Below are 24831 nucleotides of genomic sequence, written 5' to 3'. Positions count from 1 at the left end.
CGACCAGCTCTTCAGCCAAATCAGTCGCCGTTGAAGCACCGCGACACTAGAGAGGCGAGCCACTAAGGGAGCCTCGGCCAAGGCTGCATCACACAAGTACATGACTCCTTGGTGGATTTGATCCACCAATTTCAGCCGGGCAGGTGTAACACCAGCAGACACAAGATTGCGCTTAAGCATCCTAGTCCAATCAGCAGCCGCCTGAGCCACCAGAACGGACGCGAAAACGGGTTTGAGCAATGAACCCGCCACCGTATAGGAATGGCGAGATAGGGACTCCAACCGCCGGTCCGTGGGACCCCGGAAAACTGGGGCATCCTCAGTAGGAACCAAGGTAGCCTTGTGCAGCACGGCCACAGCGTGATCCACCTGTGGAGGCACACACCATCGTGATTCCGTAGCCGGATCAAAAGGATAAAGCAACCCAAACCGACTAGGTACCAGGAATGGACGTTTTAACGTGCGCCACTGTTCATTAACAGTGTCATGGAATTCTTCTGGGCAGGGAAAAACCTGCGCAGACTTGCGGGTCCTGTGCGTCCCAAACGGGGACACAACGCCCGGAGGACAGGGCTCATCCTCTAAATGTAAGGTGTCCTTAACAGACACAATCAATCATCCATGGCCGCCCGTTCTGCAGGCGACCCCGGGGAGGGGGCATCAACCCCTTCCATCTCAGCCTCCCCCTCAGATCCTAATGGGTCCAAGGATGAGCGGTACCTTGAAAAGGGCACGCTCGCAGCAGCAGCCAAATCCCCATCTGAATCAGAAGAGAGAGACAATCTGGGACTCCCACTCGCAGCCCGTTCAGATATCAGCAGTTCCTTATTCGCCACCGCAATTAGAGCGGGGCCACAGGAGAACTGGGACCCCCCACTAGAGCTGGAGGAAACTTGCTTTCCTGAGAATCCATGGCTCAAGTTATCCGAAAACAACTACAGTGCAAAAAAGATGTACTGTCCCCTTTAACAGCGCTGCGGTGTGCGCAGCCCACCGCTACTGCAACAGTGATGAAAGACCCCCAAAGGAGAAAAGAAACTGAGCCAGAAGCGATATACAGAGGAAAAACAGAGTGATAACCTACAGAGTCCGCAGAGCGTTGCTACCAGTGATGGAATGCTGCTGGAGAGGGCTGGAGTAAAGCCAGACCCCGGGAAAATGGCTGCCCCATAGGAATGCATTGGAGGCTACGCCAAAATGGCCGCCGACATGCGGTTCGGACCGATAGTTCCACCGCCCACAAAATGGCGGCGGATGGCGCCAAAATGACATGTATAATCGCCCCAGAGGAGCTATACACGTGTGCTCACAGTAAAGATGGCGGACCGTGCAAATCTTTCCCCGCTGCGGTCGCGGCACAAACGTCTGCACCCCTAAAATGCACCTAAGGTGACACAGGGAAAGGGACGCCCGGCAAACATACAGATCTGCACAAGCGAACCCCGCAGGGATCGCACAGGGAGTCACACAGGCACAGACATGGGGACACACAGCAACACAGACTGCCACCCCAGACAGAGGCCCCACACAGAAAGTACTTACCTGTACCAGATGGCATGGGGGAGCCTCTATGCACGGATAAACCTCTTTCCTCTCTGACAGGGAGTGCCGTGAGCCAGGGACATGACGCTGCAGCACCGCAGACGAGTCCTGTGAGGTAGCCACCTCACGGCTGCATCCCTGCAGCGAACAGGGATGGGTCGTTCTTAATGCCAGGGCGAACCATAGCTGAACGCTCGATGGCGGGCTGGGGGTCCATCTGACCCTCTGTGCCCTGGAGAACCAGGGCGGTCAGTCCGAATCCCAGCACCGCATGATCCATCTTCATCCGAAGAGAAGACTAACACTAGAGCTGACAAAATAAACAGCTAGTAAAGTAAGAGAAAAAACTGACATTTTCAAAGAAAATCAAATAAAAGATTAGGAAGGCTGAGACCGAAGCCCCAGCACAAGGTAAGCCTGACTATTCCCGACGCTAGGCAAAGTAAAACTGAGTTGGGAGTGGTGATGCAGGGGGGGGTATTGACCAGTGGGACAGCCCCCATGGGTGTGTATATGCTAATGCCTTTTGTCTTTTGACTAAGTCTATATGCCTAGCTATTCCTACGGATAGGAAGTCAATACCAATAGTGATGACTTAGAGGAGGCGGCGACTGTCGGAGGACGTAAGAGAAAAAAGGACGTCAAATTAGTTTAGGTACAGCGTCGCACGACCGTGCAATTGTCCGTTAAAGTCACGCAGTGCCGAATCGCAAAAAAACCCTGGTCGGAATGGGGGTAAAATCTTCCGGGGCTTAAGTGGTTAAATTGTAGAGTTAGGGACTGCAGATCACAGGGTGCCTTGTTGGGGCCTGCAGCTTACGCATGTATTTGCAAATGTGTGCAACCAAACCCCTGTTTTTAACGCATACTATTAGACAGGTCAATTTGGTTGGTCGCTGGCTGGTTGGTAAGTTGTGACTGGAAATCTCTTCATTTTTTGATCTGCGTCCGCCATTGCAGTGCTCCTTACCGCTAAGACCAGTTATAGGTGGAGGCGTTGACCACTTTTTGCATTAGGGAAAATGTGTTTTGGTCTGATGAAATCAAGGTTGAACTTTCTGGCCATAATTTGTATGGCACAAAAACAACACTGCACAACATCAAAAGAACACCATACCCACAGTGAAGCATGGTGGTGGCAGCATCATGCTTTTGAGCTGTTTTTCTTCAGCTGGAACAGGGGCCTTAGTCAAAGTAGAGGGAATTATGAACAGTTCCAAATACCAGTCAATATCGGCACAAAACTTCAGGCTTCTGTTAGAAAGCTGAAGGCAATCTGACAGATTTAGAGTGGGCGGATAGTGCCAAGTCATGATGTGCCATGCTGATAGACTCCTACCCAAAAAGACTGAGAGCTGTAATAAAATCAAAAGGTGTTTCAACAAAGTAATGGTTTAAGGGTGTCCAAAAATAGGCAACTATATATATATATATATATATATATATATATATATATATATATATATATTTTTTTTTTTTTTTTACTTCCCTTGCACCTAAAAGATTTCAGTTTGTTGTTCAGCTGAGTTGCAGAATTTATAGGTCACATTAGAGGTGGGAAAAGTTCTGAAATAATTTATATTTGTCTAATTTTCTTTACATCACAGAAACCTGACATTTTAACAAGGGTGTGTAGACTTTTTATATCGACTGTACATGTAGCCCATGGTTTTCAATGTGCCTGCACACAAAAACCAGTAAACAATGCTCTGCCTTTTGATCATATTGAGGGTTTAAAAAAAATAAAAATATATATAAGCATATATACTAACCAATATGCTACAACACTGGTGTAATGCAGCAACTGTAGCATGTCCGCTCTAATACTGAGAAGTGAGCAATTACATGACCGCTGATCACTCAGTTCTCAGTATGCTCCGAGCGATGTCACTACTCCCCCGCTCTGCCACTGCAGCACTCCATGGAGTGCCAGGCAAGGAAGGGGGCAGGCACAGCTGGCTCTAGTTGGGCTGCCCGTCAGTCATGTAACATAAGTAGTGCGATAGGTCAGTGGTTCTCAACTCCGGTCCTCGGGACCCACCAACAGGCCAGGTTTGCAAGATAACTAAATTACATCACAGGTGATCTCATTTGCTGCTCAGTGATTGCAGTATTCTAGTCTGCATCCCCCAAGGTAATACTTAAAATCTGGCCTGTTAGTGGGTCCCGAGGACCGGAATTGAGAACCACTGCGATAGGTGACACTGTTTTTGATAAACTAACGCATTAGTATGTGGTTGGATGGATGTAGTAACTATTCTCCAAAAATTCTTAGGGTGCTTTTTAGATATTTTGGTTCTAAATTTGCCCTTCATGTACTTCATCCTTGAAAATAGTTGCTCACAAATATAGGTGCTGCTGAAAACTTAGGACATGAATAAGGCGTGATTGTGAGGAGTGAGATATTTTAATTTAGGAAGATAAAACCTAAAAGTCCAGTAAAGAGTCACTGTCAACTGCTTCTTCAAGCGAATGTGTTTTCACTAAGTGTAAACCCATTTTTATTGCAAAAAAGAACCTCAGATGTTGTATGTCAGGCTTTAATGGTACAAGAAAAGAACTGCCACAAACAAATATAAAAATATGCATCTTAATAATTACAAATATTAAAATGATGGGTTAAAACCACATAGGAACACATACCACATAGACATTAGGCCATATGTATTCATAATACATTTAGCTTTGCTGAACTGTCCAAGAGGTCGACACGTTACACAATAAGCTTCTTCAGGACCTTACATGCCTTGGCAGGAAAGAAAACAAAGCAAAGTAATGTGGAAGGTACCTATGCTGTTTCTCGATTATTTTGAGATGTTATGAACTGGATGGTATAGGTTTTGAATTTAGGCTATTTTCTTCTTCGAGGTGGGCATCTACACAAATTTCCAATATAATTACCTGCTTTCTGATATGGCCTATGCTTCATCTTATTCCTACTAGCAGGATTTCTTTCAAGCAAGTGAAAGGTTTATAAAAATCAGTCCTATGCCACTTGTCATCAGTTTTTTTAATTTGAGGGCTCTATATACTATTTAGCGACTGTTGTCTTCGTACATAGGTTGTAGAGCTTCACGATTATGGATAAAATGAGAATCACAATTTTTTTGATTAAAATAAAGATCATGATTCTCAGAGTATCATCATCTTTTACATTAGCCAAAAAATTGGGCTAACTTTTTTTTTTTTTTTTAAATTCATTAAAGTGTATTTTTTCCCCAAAAAATTGCGTTTGAAAGACTGCTGAGTAAATACAGTGTGACATAAAATATTACAACAACCGCCATTTAATTCTCTGGGGTCTCTGCTAAAAAAATATATATAATATTTAGGGGTTCTAAGTAATTTTCTAGCATAAAATACTGATTTAACATGTAAACAACAAATGTCAGAAAAAAGGCTGGGTCTTTAAGTGGTTAAACCAACCTTATTTGCAGACCGAAGTTCATCCCTTTGATCTAAAAGAACCAAATGATGCATTGTAAAACATGTTTATAGTTATCTCCTAGCGCTCAGCAATGTTGATAGACATATGCCAGGGGCTCTCTTTTTTTTTTTTTTGACAGCTGAGAGTGAGCAGAGAATGGGTTTGCACTGTATGAATTGTGGAAATGCCATATAAGGATCGTGAGGGGGGCTGAATCGAGATCATTATTTTTTTTAACGATTAATCGCGCAGCTCTAATAGGTTGGATCATAATTTATCCAGTTACTCATTATAACTTATGCCTAATTGACTGCGCAAGCCACCGTGACATCAGCCATCTATCACTGTCTCCTTGCTATATTCCCAAGGCACTCTGTAAATGGCACAACTTATAATACATAATGTTATAAAAGTATGAGATTACCATGCATTGACATTTACATTTTTTTTTTTTTAGTTAGGGTGATTTTCTTTGCTGCAAAGGCATGTAAGGTCCTGAAGAAGCTTATTGTTGTGAAACGCATCAACCTCTAGGACAATTCAGTAAAGCTAAATGTGTTGTTATGACTACATATAGCTTAATGGCTATGTGGGATTTGTTCCTATGTGGTTTTAACACATTTTAATATTTGTAATAAACAAATCATATTTTTGCAATTTTTGTGCTAGTCCTTTTCTCGTACCATTAAAATCTGACATACAAGGTTCTTTTTTTGCAATGATATGTATGTGGTATAATTATAGAAGCCAAATCTTTCTCCTTTTAAACCCATTTTTGCAAAAAATTCCAAACAAAAATCAACATTTTAAAGAAGGTTTACGATGTTGTGTTGGACTGCATTCATAGCCGCCTGGAGCCACATGCAGCCCTTGGGAAACAGGTTGGACACTCCTGATTTAAGGTGTTTTTTTACACAAGTACAAATAGATTGGGCGGGGAAATACTGTGTGTCTTGAAAGAGAATATGGATTTGAATAATTTAGTACACGTTAACCAGGCACTAGGTTGGTCTGCATCGACTTGAATAAAGCCTGAAATATTCAGGCTTCATTTAGCTATTTCCATAGCTTCCCTGCTTTGAGAATAATTAAACATAGCCTGCTGGAGGTCAATATGTAGACATTGGATGCCCTCTTTTACTAAACACAAATGCAGGGTCAGAAGAGAACACTCTATAGTAAAATACTGTCCCGTATTGCAAAGTGAAATGTTGCATTTTAGTTAAACTCGAACTGTGGCCTCCCATTTAAAAAAAATAAAAATATGCTGCAGCAATAATTAGGAGTATACACCTACAGTTTTCTTAGTTCCCCTGTAAAGTCCCACCAATACCTGTTGAGCCTGTCTGTAAAAGCCCACCTAATGTAGCTGCAGGGTAATAGTGTAGAAACTATGCTGCTCCTGAATTAAAAACTGTCACTCATGGGATAAAAAAAATATTGCCACAGGGATGTGGCTGTTAAAACTGCCACTGCTGATATACAAGCCTGTAACTTTGCAAGTAGCATCTAACCACACCTAGCCATACCCACTTTCTGAATTGGCAGCACTGTCTCTATAGTATTGGGACAAGAGGCATGTAAGACACAAGTGGAGGATTTGGCACAGTCCATGAAGGTAGAACGCTATTTATTCATTTGTGCATCCCATAGTAACTAGGTTTGGTACTTGTTTACAATTACAATTGTTATACAAGAGCCTTAAGTGGGGTACATAAGAAAATCGGGCGAACAATAATCCGATTTTCCTCGTTGTTTCACAGAAAATCGGAACCGATAAAAGAAAATTTGTACGAAAATTCTCGTACGGCAAAGACTTTTTTATGTTGTTTATTGTTTCTGATACGCACAGTCTTTTTTTCTGATTTTTCTTGTACAAAAATCATACGAAAGCGGTACCCATTACATGAAAACCGTACGTTTTTTCCCCGTACAAGAAAAATTTTGGAGTTTGTCATACGAAAATTCTAAAATCGTCTGTAGAGAGTTCTGTACACACTATATGAAAATCGTACGAAAATTCTTCGGACGAAAATGTTTGCCCGATTTTCTTATAGTGTGTACGAGCCTTTAAGTTTGCACTTAAGCAGCCTAGGGAAAGATTTCCATGATATGTAATGCCACCATAATAAATAAAGAAAATAGAAAACCGTCATATACACTAACAATTCTTATACATAAAAGGAATATCAATAGACAGAGTGGTCAGGTTTTTTTTTTCCAAGCGAACATAAAGCGTATCTAAAACAACAAAAATATAATAAACTTAATGCGAAGGCGCCTGGCCCCTTTCTAAAAAAGATACTAAAAACCTGCTGCCCTTTTAATTGTCAAATAACAATAAAGGATAAACGAGTGGTAAAAAAGGCGCTGATGATCTTAAATATAACAATATAAGGTCTATTTATCTGATTCAACACAACAATCACAACAAAAATATAATATACTGCAGCTTACCAGTCCTTAGATGTGGTGGCTGCATTAGATTCCTTTTCCTCTCTTATTTTTTGGTGATCCTGACAATTATACTTCCTGTCATAAGATGACAAATGTCATGAACTGCACTGTATTTATGGAGGAGCAACGTTGTCACCCTAGGGGCTGTTCTCTAGACTTGGACTACAAACACCCTTCCTCTCCTCAGCTCCATTAGAGTCGTTATCACAAGCAATTACCAGAAGATAGCTGGGAAAGCTGATAACATTGTTTAAAATATCAGTGCACTGCACAGTAAAGCCTGGTACACATTAGCAATTTCTATTTTTCATTTAACCCAGCGGGCTGAATGGAAAAAAATAAATAAATGAAGCGCTTGAGAGGAGCCGCCATACTAACTATCTGACATTAGTACAGAGATCTCCCCGCTGAGCTATTGTGTTCTGACAGGGGGACAGCCCTTCCACCAGAACACACTGGTCACCATCAGCCATTGGCTGAGAGCACTGATCCGCAGTCCATTTTTGGTCTCGCCCTTTCAACAGAAGCCAGACATTATGCCGGCATCTCTCAGACCGGCTGCCGTACACATGGGCGGAATGTCAGCTGGTTTCGATTGAACCAGCCGATACCGTCACGCTATTTGTTCCATGTGTACAGGGCTTTATTTACAAAGACACAAGATTTCTGGAAGGAGCAACAGGTATTTTTGTGCCTGAAATAAGAAAACAAATGCACCTACATTTAAGGTCTGGTAAAATGCAATACAATATCATTTTTGTATTTGCGGTGAAATCTTTATCTTGGAAGTCCATTGAGTGACACAGGGTCTTTACCTAACTAGCCAAGACAATCCCTCCTACTACCGGCATGCAAAGGTTTTGTAGCAAACCAGCACAGAAAGCGTGATCAAACACAGGAGGGCAAGACTTATGGACAGATGAGTGGGTTCCTCAATGTACACCAAGTAATACAATTTAACAGTGAGTACAAAAACCTTATTTTCTTTCCTATCCATTGATGGATACAAAAAGTCTTAATCCCTAAAAGCAGTTAAAATGAGGGGGGGAGGGGTTGTCATGCAACACAGCAAGTGGCTAAGTGGTTAGCACTTCCTCCTAGCAGCATTAGGGTCGCTGGTTCAAGACCCAACCATGGCACTACCTGCCTGGAGTTTGTATGTTCTCCCTGTGCCCTGTGTGAGTTTCCTCCGAGTAATTTGGTTTCCTCCCACTTTCCAAAGACATGCTGGTAAGTTAACTGGCTCTGGTCTAAATTGGCCCTGGAATGTTTATGTATGAATGTGAGTTAGGGACCTTAGATTGTAAGCTCGGGGAGTCCCTCACCGGGGACACAGTTGTTGAAACAACACCGTGGAGAGACCTTTCACCCGGACTCAGGGCTTGCCAACTGGTAATCTGCCTGCCAATTTTCCACCCCTGGAATATGCACAGCAGAGAGGGCTGGAACATATCGTTCTGCTCACCTCAGGATGCCGGCCACTTCTTTGGCCGCTAGGGCACTTTGATAATTGACATATGCTACGGCTGTGGCATTGTCCGATTGAATCCTTACCAGACACCCCTGCAGACGATCCGTCCACAGAGACAGCCAAAGCATGATCGCCCGAATTTCCAGGATGTTGATCGGCAGACTGGACTCCTCCCGAGACCAGACTCCTTTGGCTGATTATGTGCCCAGGACATCTCCCTAGCCGGACAGGCTGGCGTCCGTTGAGACCACCGTCCAGTACAGGGGAAGAAAGGACTTACCCTGTCAAAGTGCCGGGGAGTGAAGCCACCAAATTAGGGATCCCCCTCGTACCTGGGCTCAACAAGATCAGATTGTCCAGGGACTGTGGATTCTTGTCCCATTTTGCCATAATCTCTTTTTGCAGAGGTCTGGTATGGAACTGAGCAAATAGAACCACCTCGAAGGTGGAGACCATCAAGCCCAGCACTTGCATGCAAGTCCTGAGAGATTATCGGCAGTTAGAAAACAGAAGCCGAATCGCCTACTGTAATTTCAGCAGCTTTGTTTCTGGAACAAAGACCCGGGCTGAGGCTGAATCCAGAGTCAGACCTAGGTAGTCCAGCTTGTTGGATGGAGTCAGAGCTGATATCAGAAAATTCAGAGTTCGCACTGTGATGTCCAGATCTTCCTTCAGGACAGATGGAGACTCTGCTCTCATAAGGAGATCGTCCAGATACCCCAGTACCAAGATCCCCCTCTGCCTGAGTAAGGCTAACATGTGGGCCAACACTTTTGCAAACACCTGAGGAGCTGAGGCAAGACCAAAGGGTAAGGCCATGAATTGACGGCACTTCTCGCCTACAGGAAGCGAAGAAAATGCTGATGCCCGACATATATTGGAATATGGAGGTAAGCGTCCTTGATATCAATAGAGGCCAGAAAATCCCCTTGATGAAGGGAAGCCACTACCGTGCGAATGAACTCTATTCTGAATTTCTGAACCTGCACAAAGCGGTTTCAGGGCTTTGAGGTCCAAGATTGGACAGACCTTGCCCTCCTTCCTGGGAACCGTAAATAGGTTTGAATAAAACCCCTGAAAACGTTTCGACTCTGGGACTGGTACAATGACTCCTTGTGACAGCAGATCCTGAGTGGCCCCGAGAAGGCCCTGAAGCCAATCCGGGTACAGACTCAGGTTGGAAGGAAAGAACCTTGCCGGGGGCAAGGACCAAAACACGATCTTGTAACCGGACCAGATCAACTCGTGGACCCATTCTGGAAAGAAGTGAAGACGCCCCCCCCACCCCATGTACGAGTGAGGGCATCCCTCAGAGGAGGGCTTGTCTGCAGGGCCAGCAGAGCCCACTTTAGACTTACCAACCCAGGGTCTCTTGGAACCTCCTGAGAAGGTACGAGAGGATTTAGAACCCTTGTCCTGCGACCCTGTGGGATGAAAAGACCGCGTGTGGACGAGAAAACAGGACCACGTTTGCGGCGAGGCTCTCTGCCCTTTGTAACCTGCGGGAGCAGGGTGCTCTTGCCTCCCTTGAGACCTTTTATGAACTCTTTACATGGAAACTCCAAACTAACGGTCCCCCACGAAAGGGAGATCCATCGGCACTTTTTTAGATGGCCTGGTCCACAGACAAACATTTCAACCAGATCATGTGGCGCAGAGTCACCGCTGTTACTGACACCCTGCAGCCTATAGGGGCCACGTTCAGGGAGGCATACAAATATACTGTAGCCCCTGTATCAACTGGTCTGCCAGCTCCAGAGGATGCCGACCCCTTCCAAATCCTGACACAAAAGCTTTGCCCATTCAGTTAAGGTCTGGGAGACCAAGGTTATGGCAAATGGCAAACACGGCCTCAAGATTGAACTTGCCACTGTAAAAAGATAGACCAGAGATTCAGCCTTGCTATCTACAGGGTCTTTAAAGGAAGGAGCGTACTCCACAGTTAGCAACATGACTTTATTTAACCTAGAAAGCTTAAAAGTCCACCACCGGTGGAACTGTCAGTTTCTTTATGAGGGACTCCTCAAATGGAAACCTAGTGAAAAGCTTAGGTATCCCAACCATGCGTTTTGGGGAACCCCACTGACTAGCGGCAATCTCGTCAAAATAGGCAGGAAAGGGGAACACCTTAGTCACCTTGGTCTGCGGGTGCCAAATTGCACTGGCTGGGCCGACACAGCATTACAATCAGTGCCTCCACAAGCGTCTTTTCTTGAGCAGCTGTAGTGGAAGAGGAATCATCCTCACTGTCAGAGCACTCAAAGTGCGTGGGCGCAGACCCTGTGGGGTGACTCACGTCAGCGGTGGCCGAATCAGCCTCAGACTCTGAGGAACCAGAGGAAGCAGGTTAAGGCAGAGGACGCTTTTTACTAGGTCTCTTTTGGAGAGCCATGTCCACTTTTGTCACCAATAACTGCAGGACCGCCGTCATGGCCGCCAAAGCAGACAGACCCAGAAGGTCCTGAAGCTTCTGAGAGTAGGTCAGGTGGTGACACGTGCTCCATGGTAGCCTGGGGACAGCCAGCAAAAGTAATGTAAAAATGAGATGAAAAACCTCCCACTGCTGCACCTATGGCACTACAGGTCCCAGCAGAGCTGTTATAGCAGAAAAAGGGAGATATACCGCCCCAGGAACTCACCACCAACCGACTTAAGGGGGAGATAGAAGCGCCAACAGCCTTCTGAACACAGATCAAAAGGGAAGAAGAAACGACTGAGCTGTCTTGTGTGAGACTGAGCAAATGGGACCGCTTCAAAGGTCGAGAACATCAGACCCAGGGCCCTCATGCAAGCTCGCAAGGAGGACTGATCGGCCTCCATCAGCAACCTGACTGCCCCTTGCAACTTCTGAAGCGTGTCCAAGGAAGGGAAGACCCTCACCAGAGCAGAGTCGAGTTATCAGCCCCAAATAGGTGACCCGCACAGTCAGGGCAGATTTGGCAACATTGATCATCCACCCGAAATCCTTAAGGGTCCTAATGGTGATGGAGATGTTGTCCAGCAGATCGGAATGGGAAACTGCTCCCAACAGGAGATTATTCGGATAACCTACAATAGAGATGCAACAAGGCCAGCAAAGGGGCGCGACCAAAGGGTAACGCCACAAATTGAAAGTGCTCCTCCGCTACCGCAAAGCGGAGGAATTGCTGGTGTCCCTCGAATATGGGGACGTGGAGATACGCATCTTTGAGATCGATGGAAGCTATAAAATCCCCGATTCGAAGATGCCACCACCGACCGAATGGACTCCATTCAAAACTTCTGCACCCACACAAAGCGGTTGAGAGCCTTAAAGTCCAGGACTGGATGCACTTTTCCCTTTCTGGGCACAGTGAACAGGTTTGAATAGAAACCTCTAGAGCGTTCCTGTTGGGGAACCGGCACAATCACCCCTTGAGCCAGGTGATCTTGCACAGCCTCTTGCAGATCCTTCAAACGCTCTGGAGACAGGTGAAGATTTGACTGAAAGAACCTGTTCCCTGGCAGGGACCGGAATTCGATCTTGTACCCAGAACAAACCAGTTCACAAACCCAATCGTCCTAAATGAAGGAAGTCAAGGGTTCCTGAAAAAAGCGCAGACGTCCTTCCACCCCTTAGCCGGGTGAGAGTGCCCCTTCATGCTGAGGACTGTCTGCCGCACCGGACTGACCGGCCGTGGTCCTGCCCCAGGGCTTTTAAGCACCTCCAGAAGTTCTGAATGGGTTACCGTTCTCTTGCGCCCCGGAGGCACGAAAAAAACGTTTGTGAGCAGAAAGAAGGACCCCACTTAGGACAGGGTTTCTTAACCTTGGAAGATTGAGAAAGAAGAGTGTTCTTCCCGCCAGTCAGTCCCTTGATCAACTCATCCAATGAGTCGCAAAATAACATGTCTCCCAGAAAGGGGAGATCAGCTAAGGCCTTTTTAGAAGCTTGGTCAGCCGACCAGTTCTTCAACCAAACCATGCATCTTAAAACAATGCCTGGCCACCAGGGGAGCCGCATCCATAGACGCATCACACAGGAACACCAGAGCCTGGATCACCTGGTCCAACAGTTCTAGCTGTTCCAAAGGAACAGTCTCAGGGTCCAAAGACTCCCGTAACCCCCCTAATCCATTCCGTCACCATCTGTGAAACCAACACAGACAAAAAAACGGTTTCAAAATGGAACTCGCCAGCACATGGCGGGAAAGGGATTTAACCCGCCTGTCCACTGGATCTGTAAAAACTGGGGAATCCTCCACAGGCACAACGGTAGATTTGTTCAATCTGGAAACAGGATGGTCCACTTTAGGTGGCACCGTCCAACGGTTAGAGACCTTTTCAGCAAAAGGATACCGGCGTTTAAAGCACTTAGGCACCACTAACACATGCTTAACGCGCCACCATTGGTCATTCACAATATCGTGAAAGGTGTTGGGACAAGGGAAAACCTTGCCAGATTTCTGAGACTTTTGGGAGCCAAAAGCCAACCACGCCCCTGCCGGCGTGGGCTCATCAGCCAATTTTAAAGTATTCCGCACTGAAATAATCAGGGCTTCCTGATCAAGGCGCGCTTCCACGCTACAGCTGAAGAAGACAGGTCCTCTTCACCATCTGACTGTGAGGACAGTGACCCCTCAGGTAGGGGGGCGTCTGGGGCGACCCCATCAGCCTCTGAATCAGAGGACACCTCCATCGAAGGAGAAGGCAGCAGCCGTTTTCAGCCATCAACCTTTTTCATGACTAAATCAACCTTTGTCGCCAGGCTTTCCAGGGCAGCTGAAATCGAGGCCAGCGACTGCGATCTGGACTGTCCAGGAGTCGCACAGAGTGGGTCTGAAGGTGATTTGCCAGTTTGGGACTCCATAGTGCAAATCGCAAAAAACGGAGTACTGTCTCTTTACTGACACATGAAGGCCTCAGGAACCACAACAGGGACCAGCAAGCCCAAAGTACCATGTCACACAGCCCCCCCCCCCCATAGGGCCAGAGCACACCAAACACACAGTACCCACAGGGACAGGGAGAGGGAAGGACACACAGACCGGGTACCAGGCAGACCAGGGGGGATATCTTGGGAGGCACAAATCCCATTATCCCCAGGGGAGGGCCCACATTGCCTCCTCCAGGAGTAGGACTAGGCATAACAAAAAATACCTGGCTACACCCATGGGCCATCCTCAGCTTGGTATATAACCCACCCCCCATTTTGTGGATCTCCTTGACGCTCACAAAATAAGTCCACAGGGCCAGAAACTAACGAAAATGCCCCCTCATCCCCAAACTGGATAAGGGCAGACCTTCATGATGAAGGGGTCTTGTCTGCTTGTCCGCAGAAGCTAGCTCTAGGCTTACCAGACCAAGGTTGCTTGGAATCTCCCGGGGAAGATTTAAAAGATCTATTTCCCTTATTCTCCATCCCAGAAGCACAAAAGGATTTTTTATGGGCTGAGTAGGAGGGCCCCAGTCTGCAACGAGGCTCCTTCCCTTTCCTTGATTGTGACAGGAAGGTACTCTTCCCCACGGTGATACCCTTATTGATGTCATTCAGAGTAGCCCCAAACAGGCGATCGCCTTGAAAGGGCAGATCAAGGAGAGCTTTCTTAGAGGCTTGGTCTGCGGACCAATTCTTAAGCCATAGCACACACCTAATCACCACCACTGAAACAAAGTTTGGACAGCACAGGAGCTGTAGCCAAAGCTGCATCACAAATAAACTGCAGCCCATTTACCAACTGGTCCGCTAAATCAACATACGCAGCAGGGACCTGCTCACTCCCCAGTCCCTGGCGCAAAAGCTTGGCCTATTCAGTTAGGAACTGAGACACCAGGGCTAAGGCAATGCCTTGTCGCAATGCCGAACCAGACAAAGTAAATATGCTGCGTGCCACAGCCTCCGCATTCCTGTCAGCTGGGGCCTTAAAGGATGGGGATTCCTCTATTGGGATCATGGTTGCTTTACTGAACCTGAAAACAGAAGGGTCCACCACTGGTGAACTAGTCCATTTTTTTAAAAGTGACTCCTCCAAAGGGTTATGTACAGCAAAACGTTTGGGGACCATAAGGGTAAATTTGTCTGTTCCCATTCCTTACAGGAAAACCTGTCAAAATAAGGCACATAAGGAAACACCTTTGGAAAACAAGGCGACTTATGCGTACCAACCGACACAGCCACGTCTGTGGCTACATCTCCATTTTGTAAAAGTCTCACGCATTGCAGTGATAAGTGCATCTACCAGAGCTTTTTAATTCGCTGCTGCGACCATGGAGGAATCATCCTATCGGATAGACCTGGGGGTGTGATATTAAGCCCCCCTGGACGGCCCGCAACCAAAGCCGCATCAGGCTCAGAATTAGATGAGACAGACTGAGCAGGAGAAGGCAGGGGGATGCTTCCTCCTGGTCCTTTGCCCAAACGCCACCTCCACCCGGGACCCTAAGGACTGCAGGACCGCCGTCAGTGCAACCATGGGAAGCTGGGGTTGCGAGGGACCTGCCACCTCCATGAGGTGGTCAGTGGGGGAGATGCGACCCTGAGGCTCCATAAAGAAAGGAAGACCTTGCAGTACAAAAATTATCTTTTGGCACCACTAAAGGATCCCCCCCAAGGCTCAGGGCATATATCAGCAGAGAGAGAGAGATAAGCGGGACCCCCAAAGACTCTACCCTACCGACCAGAGGAGAGCCAAAAATTTAAACCCAGCATCATCATGGACGCCATGCCTGTTCATATGTTACGGGCACAGGAAGAGGAAACTGAGGAAGAGCAGGAGCTTCGGCAACCCCACAAGGTTTCGGTCTCCAGCCTCTCCTGGACTAAGAAAAAATGGCCCCTGTGACATCATCGGGCTACACAAACATGGCCACCAACCGGAGACTAGCCAGACTAAGGGAAAATGGCCTCCATGACATCAGGCTACACAAACATGGCCACCATTAGCTTCCCTGCGCCCTCTGCAATGCTGCACCATCTGCAAGGGGACCAAGACTCCGCAGCGCACTCTGCACCGGGACCCCCCTGCATTATACCCACACTGCAAACAGTAGGGCATGCACCTAGGGGTCTTCTACACTGGGACCCCTTCAGACTACCAGGGCATGACACACACTATCCCAAGACCCTTACAGAGTGGGGATAACGGGGAAGACCCCAGGGCTCTGAGACCCCCACCACACTCCAGGTCCAGACAGGGGGGAAAGGGAGAGTGGGCAGCCCAGCTCTCTGAGGGATTTAAGGATGGGAGGAGGGAACACGCAGGCAGGTCTGACCGTCCCTGGAGGTTACCTGCGTCCACCCCAAAAAAACACCAAAAAGGGAGAGCAGGGACTGTAGTTACTCTTTCATGGTGCAGGTAACGCTCCAGACAGAATCCTCGCCACCGAAGGGGAGCTGTCGGCCAAGGGACTGCTACGACCCAAGCTTGGTCGTATGCGGCCCTGCGAGAGATTTAACTCGCAGGCCAGCCTCTGTGTCCGTGAGCCTATGTTGCGGCCAACCTAGCGCATAGCTGTGGTCTGCACGCGCTTGCTGGCTGGGCTGGGGGGGGGACCACTGAATCTACATTATCCAGCCCGGCAGTTGATTGTAGATCTCCCAAGAGTAAAAACAAAAAAGATGTAAGAAAGGAGAAAAAATTGCTAGGACTAGAGATCCCAGCTGGGAGCCTAGGTCCTTACTCCTGACTAGACAGATTAAAACTGATTACCTAGAGCAGAGAGAGGGGTTATATACCAAGCTGAGGATGGCCCATTGGCGTAGCAAGGTGTTTTTTTGTTCTGCCTAGTCCTACTCCTGGAGGAGCAGTTATGATTTATGGATCGCTGTGTCCGAACGAAAGAGAAAAGGAATTTTGACATGCCTGTAAATTCCAGGTATGACTGAATAGGAAGAAGAAAACTGCCAAATTTAAATTGCTTGTGCTGAGAAATGTTAGCTATAAAATGGCAAGGATTATTACACTATAGTGAATAACTCCCAAAGCTTCGCCTGTCACAGTGGGCATACCCTTGAAGAGGTTTTCGGGGTCTGGGGACCACAGAAACAGATCGTGGCCTGAACCTGTAAAGTTCTCTGTGTGGCTAACTACACTGCAACTATTTGTTGCATTACATACCAAAGTGACCACGTATTGCAGGATCCAGTGGCAAAAGCAAAACATTACAGGCTGGTCCCATATAGTGGGGTCCAGGTACAATGCCCAGGCTACACACCAAGAGTAAATGATCTGGAAACTTTTCGATAGTTCAAGGCAATAAGCAGTCAGATCTTGACAGAAGGTTTAGAGAAAAAAAAAAAAAAAAAAATGAATGGTTTAAATCGAAAAAATACTTCTCCAAAAAGGAGAACTGGTCTATCACCTAAGGACACCAGCAGAAAACTGGAGTTTTACGGAGCAAGGTTAATTGGGTACACTCTAGGTGTGGCCCTAGCTAGTTTTTGTGTCAGATCCTCTGAAGGCAGCCTGCATATAATCTGTCCACGAATACAAGTCCTGTACGATTAAGAAAATGGATTCGCTTTTTACTGAAAAGAAGAGACATCAGTCCTCCTAAGGCACTAATAAAAAACTGAAGAATTGTGGGAGTGGGAGAGGTTATATTTGGCCAGCTTATGGATCATGCTTGCCACAGTGTCCAAATGCTCCTGTAGGGAGCAGTATAACTCAAAAAGCTTGAATTCTACTGCTCCTGTATGTGTAAGCAATTAAGAAAATACACTTTAATTTTTAACTTAAGATATACTTTAGGTAAAAAAAATTTTGAAAAAACTGCATTCTCTATCCCTGGAAAGATAACTAAGTGACATGCTCTAAAACTATTCTTGTTTGTGATTACTTCTCTCACTATCTAAAAAGTAACAGATAAAATATGTATTAGGCAGTTTTCTTAAATGCGCACCTTGAAGCCAAGGAGTAGATGGCATTAGCAGATGAAGAGGACTTTACTTTGGGATCATCCAAATCAAGACCTGCCAACAGCTCCACACTGGCACTCTGCAAAAGAAAAAAACAAATAATGAGCCTACTGAGTACTTTCTGTAGAGAAATTAGATAACGTTAGAGTAAAGACAATAAGATCAGAAGCAAACAAAAGCTCCTACAAACTTACAAGGATGGTAAATGACAAGCATTTGTTCCATTACAAAACCTGTACCCAAAAAGTCCCAATTAACCACTTTAAGACTGGAAGGATTTGCCCCCTTAAGGACCAGGCCACTTTTTTTCAACTTGGCACTGCGTGACTAACGGACAATTGCGTGGTCGTGCGAAGCTGTACCCAAACTAAATTTACGTCCTTTTTTCCCCAAAAATAGAGCTTTCTTTTGGTGGTATCTGACCACTTGTGCGATTTTTGTTTTTTTGCGCTATACACAAAAAAAGAGCGACAATTCTGAAAAAAATCTATATTTTTCACATTCTGCTATATAACATTTCCCCAAAAAAATGTAAAAATCAAAATGTTTTTAACATTTTAGGCCAATTTGTTTTCTGCTACATATTTTTGTAAAAAGAATCGCAATAAGCGTATTTTGATTGGTTTGCGCAAAAGTTATTGTGTCCACTAACTACGGAGAAGATTTATGTAATTTTTATTATTATTTTTTTTTTTTACTAGTAATGGCGGCAATCTGCGTTTTTTTGCGGGACTGCGACATTGCTGTGGACAGATCGGACTACAGTAATCAGTGCTAAAAATATGCACTATTACTGTAATAATGCCATTGGCAGGGAAGGGGTTAACCATGTGGGTGACGAAGGGGTTAAAAATGGATTTTTGTAAAATCTTACCGTAAAATCCTTTTCTCTTAGCTCATTGACAGACGTAGTCCTCGGTGATACAGCACCTTCGGGTTATGTTGCCTCCACAGGAGTAGGACTAGACAGGAAATAAAATGCTCTGGCCACACCCTAGGGGCAGTCCCAGAGGGTATATCCTCTCTCTCTCTCTGCCTCAGCAAATCAGTTATGTCATAAAAGCAGTCTTTAGAGAATTTAACCCAACCCAACTCAAAAAAACAGAGGGGCGGGTACTACGTCTGTCAATGAGCTAAGAGAAAAGGATTTTACGGTAAGATTTTACAAAAATCCATTTTTCTCTATCGCTCATTGACAGACGTAGTCCTCGGTGATACAGCACCTTCGGGAAGTCCCAGAGCAGTATCACAAATGAGGGGTGGGAAAATGGAAATCAAATCCAAATCTAGAAGGCCCAACCAGTGCCAACTAGAAGTTTACAATGCTCATCCTTAATGATGAGACTCAACAAAAAAAATTTCAAACAGAAAAAAACCCTCGAGGTAGACCACCGGTCTCCTCAAATTGCGGCCTGCAAAACCTTGCGGCCAAATGAGGCATCCGCCGATGCCATCACATCAATTTTATAAAATTTTGTAAAGGTATGTACCGACGACCAGGTGGCCGCTTTACATACCTGGACCACTGACGCCTGATGGCGAAAGGCCCAGGAAGTACTGAGCGCTCGAGTGAAGTGCGCCCTAACAGGGAACGGAGGATTCCGACCCTTAATAGAATAAGCCTGTACCACCGTCTGACTGATCCATGTAGATATGGTCGCGGCAGACACAGGCAACCCCCTTCAAGGGCTATCCGTGATCACAAAAAGTGAGTCCGTCTTACGAAAACCACTTTAGGAAGGAAGGATGGATTCGGAAGAAGAACCACCTTATCCCTATGAACCACCAGATCTGGGGAACGACAGGATAATGCGGCCAGTTCTGACACCCTGCGTAGAGAAGTAATGGCCACCAAGAAGGCCACCTTCTGGGAATGTAAGCAAGGGAATCTCCCTAATATCTTCAAAGAGAAGTTTCTGAAGAACCAACCACACTAAATTAAGATAACAGGCGGTAAGGGTGCGCACACTGGCGGAGCCAGATGTCGCACCCCCTGGATGAAATTCCGCACCAAGGAATGATTAGCCAAAGGTTTCTTGAAAGAAGATTGCTAACGCCGAAAACCTGACCCTTGATCGTGCTCAAGGATAGTTTCTGCTCAACCCCTTGTTGCAGACAGACCAAAATTCGGGTCACCGAATAGGTCTGTGGGGGAAATCCAATAGATTCACACCATGCAATATAAGACTTCCATGTGCTGGAAGTCGCTTTCCTTGCTTTAACTGGAGGTAGGAATAACTGAAGCTGACACTCCCTTGTCCTTCAGTACCTGGTCTCAATGGCCAGGCCATTAAGCCAGCGACTGTAAAGCAAGATGGAAGATCGGTCCCCGAGACCGCAAATCCTCCCTGAGAGGAAGTCTCCAAGGAGCGTCCGCGACTAGCCTCGCCAAGTCGGCGTACCAGGCTTGACGAGGTCAATCCAGAATTTCCAGAATAACTGGAATTCCCTCCACCTCTATCCTGCGAAGAAGTTCCCGCAGCAACTTGAGAGGATGGAAGGCATGCCGTAGCTGATACTGCCCCCACGGGGCGATCAGCGTTTCTGCTGCGTCCGCTAGAGGATCGTGGCGCGAGCTACAAACCTCCGCACCTTCCTGTTAGGCCAAGGTGCCAACAGATCCACATCCGGGATGTCCCAATGAAGGGACAGCTAGGGAAAAAACCTCTGGATGAAGAGGCCATATGCGATTGGATCCGAATCGGGCTGCTCTAGAGCTGCTCGATCCAGTAAATCAGACAAAATCTGATCGCTCTCAGTTCCGATACCCTTATTGGTAATCTGGATACTATCGGAAGAAATGACTTCTCCTGGTTGAGCATCGGAGACTTCCTGGTCCGCTCGCTCAACCGGATCCGATTGTCCAGGGAATCGGAATTCTGATTCCATTAAAAAAGAATCTCCTTCAGGAGAATTCGGGTATGAGACTGGGTATACGGTACTGCCTCTAAGAAGGCCACCATCAGTCCCAGCCAATTGACGGACAGCAACATCCGAATCGTTGACTGAACCTTCTGGAGTTTCCCAGCAAGGAGAAACTCTCTTGCCCAGGATGTATCCAACCTTAGGCCCAGATAGTTCAGTCTCCTGGTGGGAACCAGGGATGATCTTTGGGAAAGCGAAAAAACGCTGATGTCCTGCGATGATGGGGATATAAAGATAGGCATCCTATATGTCTATGGACGCCAGGAAATCTCTTTTATGCAGGGAGGCCACCACTGTACAGATGGACTCTATTTCTTCCCAAGTCCAGATTTGGACGCACCTTGCCCTCTTTCCTGGGCATTGTGAATAGGTTCGAATAGAACCCCTGAAACCGTTCAATGTTAGAAGGGAAGAATCGCACCGGTGGAAGTGATCGAAACTCGATCCTGTGTCCTCCAGAAACCGGTGAAGACATTCCCCCCCCACCCCAGAGATGGGTAGGGGCGCATCAGGCTATATTCTTCAGGCTTGGCTGAGCCGGACTCTTTGTTTACCCGACCAGCGCCCTTTGAAACCCCTCTAAAGGGGCTTTGGAGGGTTTCGCCTTATCGCCCGCCCTCGCGGAACGAACAACTCTATATGAGCAGAAAAGGAAGGTCCTCGTTAGTTACGAGGTCTTTTTATCCTAACAGTCTGTGGCAAGACAGCAGGTGGTACCGTCTATCCTATAAAGAGGAATTCCTCAAATGGATAGCACCTAGCCATGCGTTTGGAAATAACAGGGGTTCGTTTCAAAACGACCCCATTTGGGTAAAGGAAAATCCTTCGCCCTTTTGGTAGGCTAACAAGTACCAAAAAGGAATCTCAGTCTCAGCTACCTCTGCCGGTGTAACCTCAAGACTAAAGGTTTCCCGGACGGACACAACTAGTGCATCCACCACTCTTGTGCTATGGCGGAGGCAGAAACGTGCTCCTCACTGCTGAGGAGATATTACCTGAGACAACAGCCCCCTAAGAGGGACCTGCAACTGCATTGACCAGTTCCGAATCCGTATCTGAAGTATCTGATAAACAATAGGGGTAGGCGGGGGTCGCTACTTGACCCCCGTCCCTGACAGGCCACCTCCACCCGGTGGGCAGGGTCAATGATTATACAAGACACTTGCCAGCAACAAAAAATGACAAAGTAAAAAAAAAAAAAAATGTTTTTTTTTTTTTGTGTCCCCCAGTCGCAACAGCGCCCCTCAGTGTTACCTGCCTTTTTGGACCCCACAGAGAGAGAGAGACAGACCCAAAGGCTCATCCCTGATGCACAGAAGTTTTCATCAGCTTGCTCAGTGCTTGTCTTGTTACAGACAGGAAGTCTTTGGCCCTATTTCCTGGGTAAAAGAGGCGGCTCCGCCCCTTAACACGCCTGCCGGCTCCTCCCCCTGGCTCCATGAGGTGTTTGAGTCACCTCAAACATGGCCGCCCCCATGCTGGAGACACGAGGCTACACCAAAATGGCGGCCTCGTGACAGAATATCAGAACATCTACCAGACAATGGCGGCGGCCTGCACAGAATAGCGGCATGTCTGCAGAAGGATCTCGGCCTCACAACCCTTCACCCTCATGGTGGTCAGCGTGGTCGGAGGTACCGGACCCCAGCGGGCCGTATGCGGTCCGCTGCTTAGCTGGAGGAATGATCTGGAATGCAGTATACATGTATAGACATCGCCCTGTGGCTACTGACAGGTAGGATACCTTATACTATCACAGTAAAGTTCTAGTACTGCCACTGACTACAATCATTTACACATCTATACAATTAGATTGTCAGCTCCCAAACCAAGCCTCCTGGCTTCTTGTACACAAAAATCACACTCAATTAGGGGGATCTGTGACATGTTGTAGGATAGAGGGGAACCCATCCTTACCATTACAGAGAGGGGCCCGCGTTCACCACAAGACCCGTCAGGGGGAAAGGGGGAACATACTACTCACCATACCGGAACCAGGCGGGCACCAACTCCTGACAGTACCCCTCTCCACCGAGGTAGGAGGGCTGTCGACCAATACGGGCGCCGTGACTCATGGTCTTTGGCGTTTCAGCGAGACGTTTAACTCGCAGGGTCAGTCCCCGTCCAGTGGGACTATGTCGCGGCCGACCCAGCGCGGAGCTATGGCCTGCACGCGCTCGTAGGCTGAACTGGGGTGACCACTGGATCTCAACATCCAGCCCGTCGCCCAGTTCAGCTTTCTTGCTTGAAGATCTCACAGGAACACTGGAGAAAAAAAGCTGTCTTAAAAAATTATTTTCTAAGAAAAAAATCCTGACAGGACCGAAGATCCCAGCAAGGTATCTAGGTCCTTACTCCTGACTAGACAGAAAAAAACTGATTTGCTGAGGCAGAGAGAGAGAGGATATACCCTCTGGGACTGCCCCTAGGGTGTGGCCAGAGCATTTTATTTCCTGTCTAGTCCTACTCCTGTGGAGGCAACATAACCCGAAGGTGCTGTATCACCGAGGACTACGTCTGTCAATGAGCGATAGAGAAAAGTGAGCCTAGGGGAGTGATTCTAACTGTGGGGGGGGGGGGGGGGTGGCGTGGCTTCTGAAATGACCATAGAGACATGTGATCCTATATAGAAGGATCACATGGGCTCTATGATCATTCCAGGGAGAAGAATGGTCGGCTATGTTTACAACAGCCGACAGTCCTTCTCTCTCAGCGGGGAATGAACATGGGTGTCAGGTTGCAATTGGAGCCGCCTGACCTGTGCTCGCGATCGCCGTACAGTTACGGGGATTCGCGCAGGAGCGGCTGCCAGCCGCAGTACATCTGCGGCGGGCGGTCCTAAAGAGGTTATTTGCTTCACATTCATGACTTACTGTTGCAGGGTTATCTAAGCTCATTGTGCTACCATGGCGGTCTTTTCTCTCATCAAGATGTGAAGGCAATGTGAAGGGTAGCGAGTGTCGGTTGGTGAGCTCCTTTCCTCCAGTCCACGGATCATTGGTTGCTAGGCTAGGTGGGGGAACTTTGGGTACAGAGCGTGTAGGCCAAGGATCTGCAGAACGGTTTCCTGAAAATGGAAGTGGTTTGTCTGTAGGAGTTGATGGAAGAGGTCTCCTCTGTGGCCTGCTTTCACCTGCAATTGAATGTGGTCTGTCAGGGGGTGGAGGTGGTGGGAGATCTCGAAGTGCTGGAGGAACGGGCAATGGTTTGTCCTTGTGATGTAAACTACTAGAAGCCTGAAAGATGAAGTGAACACACAAATATTTAATCTCCAAGCAATAACTGTTTTAGAAGAATTAGTTGCTAACCAGAAATAAAGGCTCACCTTGGAGATGGCAGCTGGGCTTGGAGCTCCTGGAGTACTTTGAGCTCTCTGATGCAGCAAGTCTAAACGAGGTGGCACAGGTGGTAGGGCTGCTTGTGGGGCAGCAGACATTGGTGAAGGGGGTCTTTCAACCTAAAAACAATGTGAAGTACAAACCCACTTAAAGACAAATCACTTTAAATCTCTTCTAAAGGTACAAGCCTATAAACCAGGGCCTATGAATACTTTGCCTACACAGTACGATTAAGTTAATTCCCATAAATTCTAAAACTTCAGCCAAATATAATGGAATTATTATTTGTACAAAATTAAACATGCTAAATATATCACAATCACAGATCTAAGATGGCGGGTCCCTGCTCAAATGGACAAATTTCGATCTGTGGAACTTCACGCTCTCACTTAATGATTATTTTTTAATCCTTAATTCTGCTAGCATTAGTAAATATATTTCATATATACTTGTTTTTAACTTTTTTTTACATTTTTATTTAGTTACTTCCTGGTAAGCGTCACAAGCACACCCTCCTGCATGCATGCCTGAACTAAGAGCAGATGGATTCCAGAAAGTAAATGCTATATGAATCATCTGCCCTTACCTTGGCGCCTGCCAACATGAAGAGAGAGTCATTTCCACTATCATCATCATCATCTTCATAACAGGGAGAAGGAGCTCCATCTAGACATTGTCGCAACATTTCTGCCATACTGCCACCTCTAGGGTCAAAAGGATCCACAACAATAGGCTCTGTTCCTTTGATTTCACATCGGCAGAAAGGGCAGCCTTGACCCTCTGATTCCTGAAAACA

General features: G+C 46.7%; 1 protein-coding gene across 2 annotated transcripts in view; it reads right to left on the bottom strand.

Moving 5' to 3' along the window:
* Nucleotides 1-24831, bottom strand: part of CBL (Cbl proto-oncogene) — a 154903-nt gene that overhangs the window by 35358 nt on the left and 94714 nt on the right. The window contains exons 9-13 of one of the 2 annotated variants that reach the window (XM_082274208.1): nucleotides 24622-24822; nucleotides 24023-24154; nucleotides 23571-23933; nucleotides 17757-17851; nucleotides 7427-7501 (exon numbers count right to left, since the gene is read on the bottom strand). In XM_082274208.1, the coding sequence (XP_082130334.1) occupies nucleotides 7427-7501; nucleotides 17757-17851; nucleotides 23571-23933; nucleotides 24023-24154; nucleotides 24622-24822 (866 nt within the window). The remainder of the gene's footprint in view (nucleotides 1-7426; nucleotides 7502-17756; nucleotides 17852-23570; nucleotides 23934-24022; nucleotides 24155-24621; nucleotides 24823-24831) is intronic. The other variant, XM_082274209.1, reaches the window with a different exon arrangement.

The sequence above is a fragment of the Pelophylax lessonae genome (assembly GCF_965119305.1).
Source record: "Pelophylax lessonae genome assembly, chromosome: 12".
Classification (NCBI taxonomy): domain Eukaryota; kingdom Metazoa; phylum Chordata; class Amphibia; order Anura; family Ranidae; genus Pelophylax; species Pelophylax lessonae.
The sequence above is the reverse complement of the archived record's forward strand: the minus strand, read 5'-3'. Positions and strand labels throughout refer to the sequence as shown.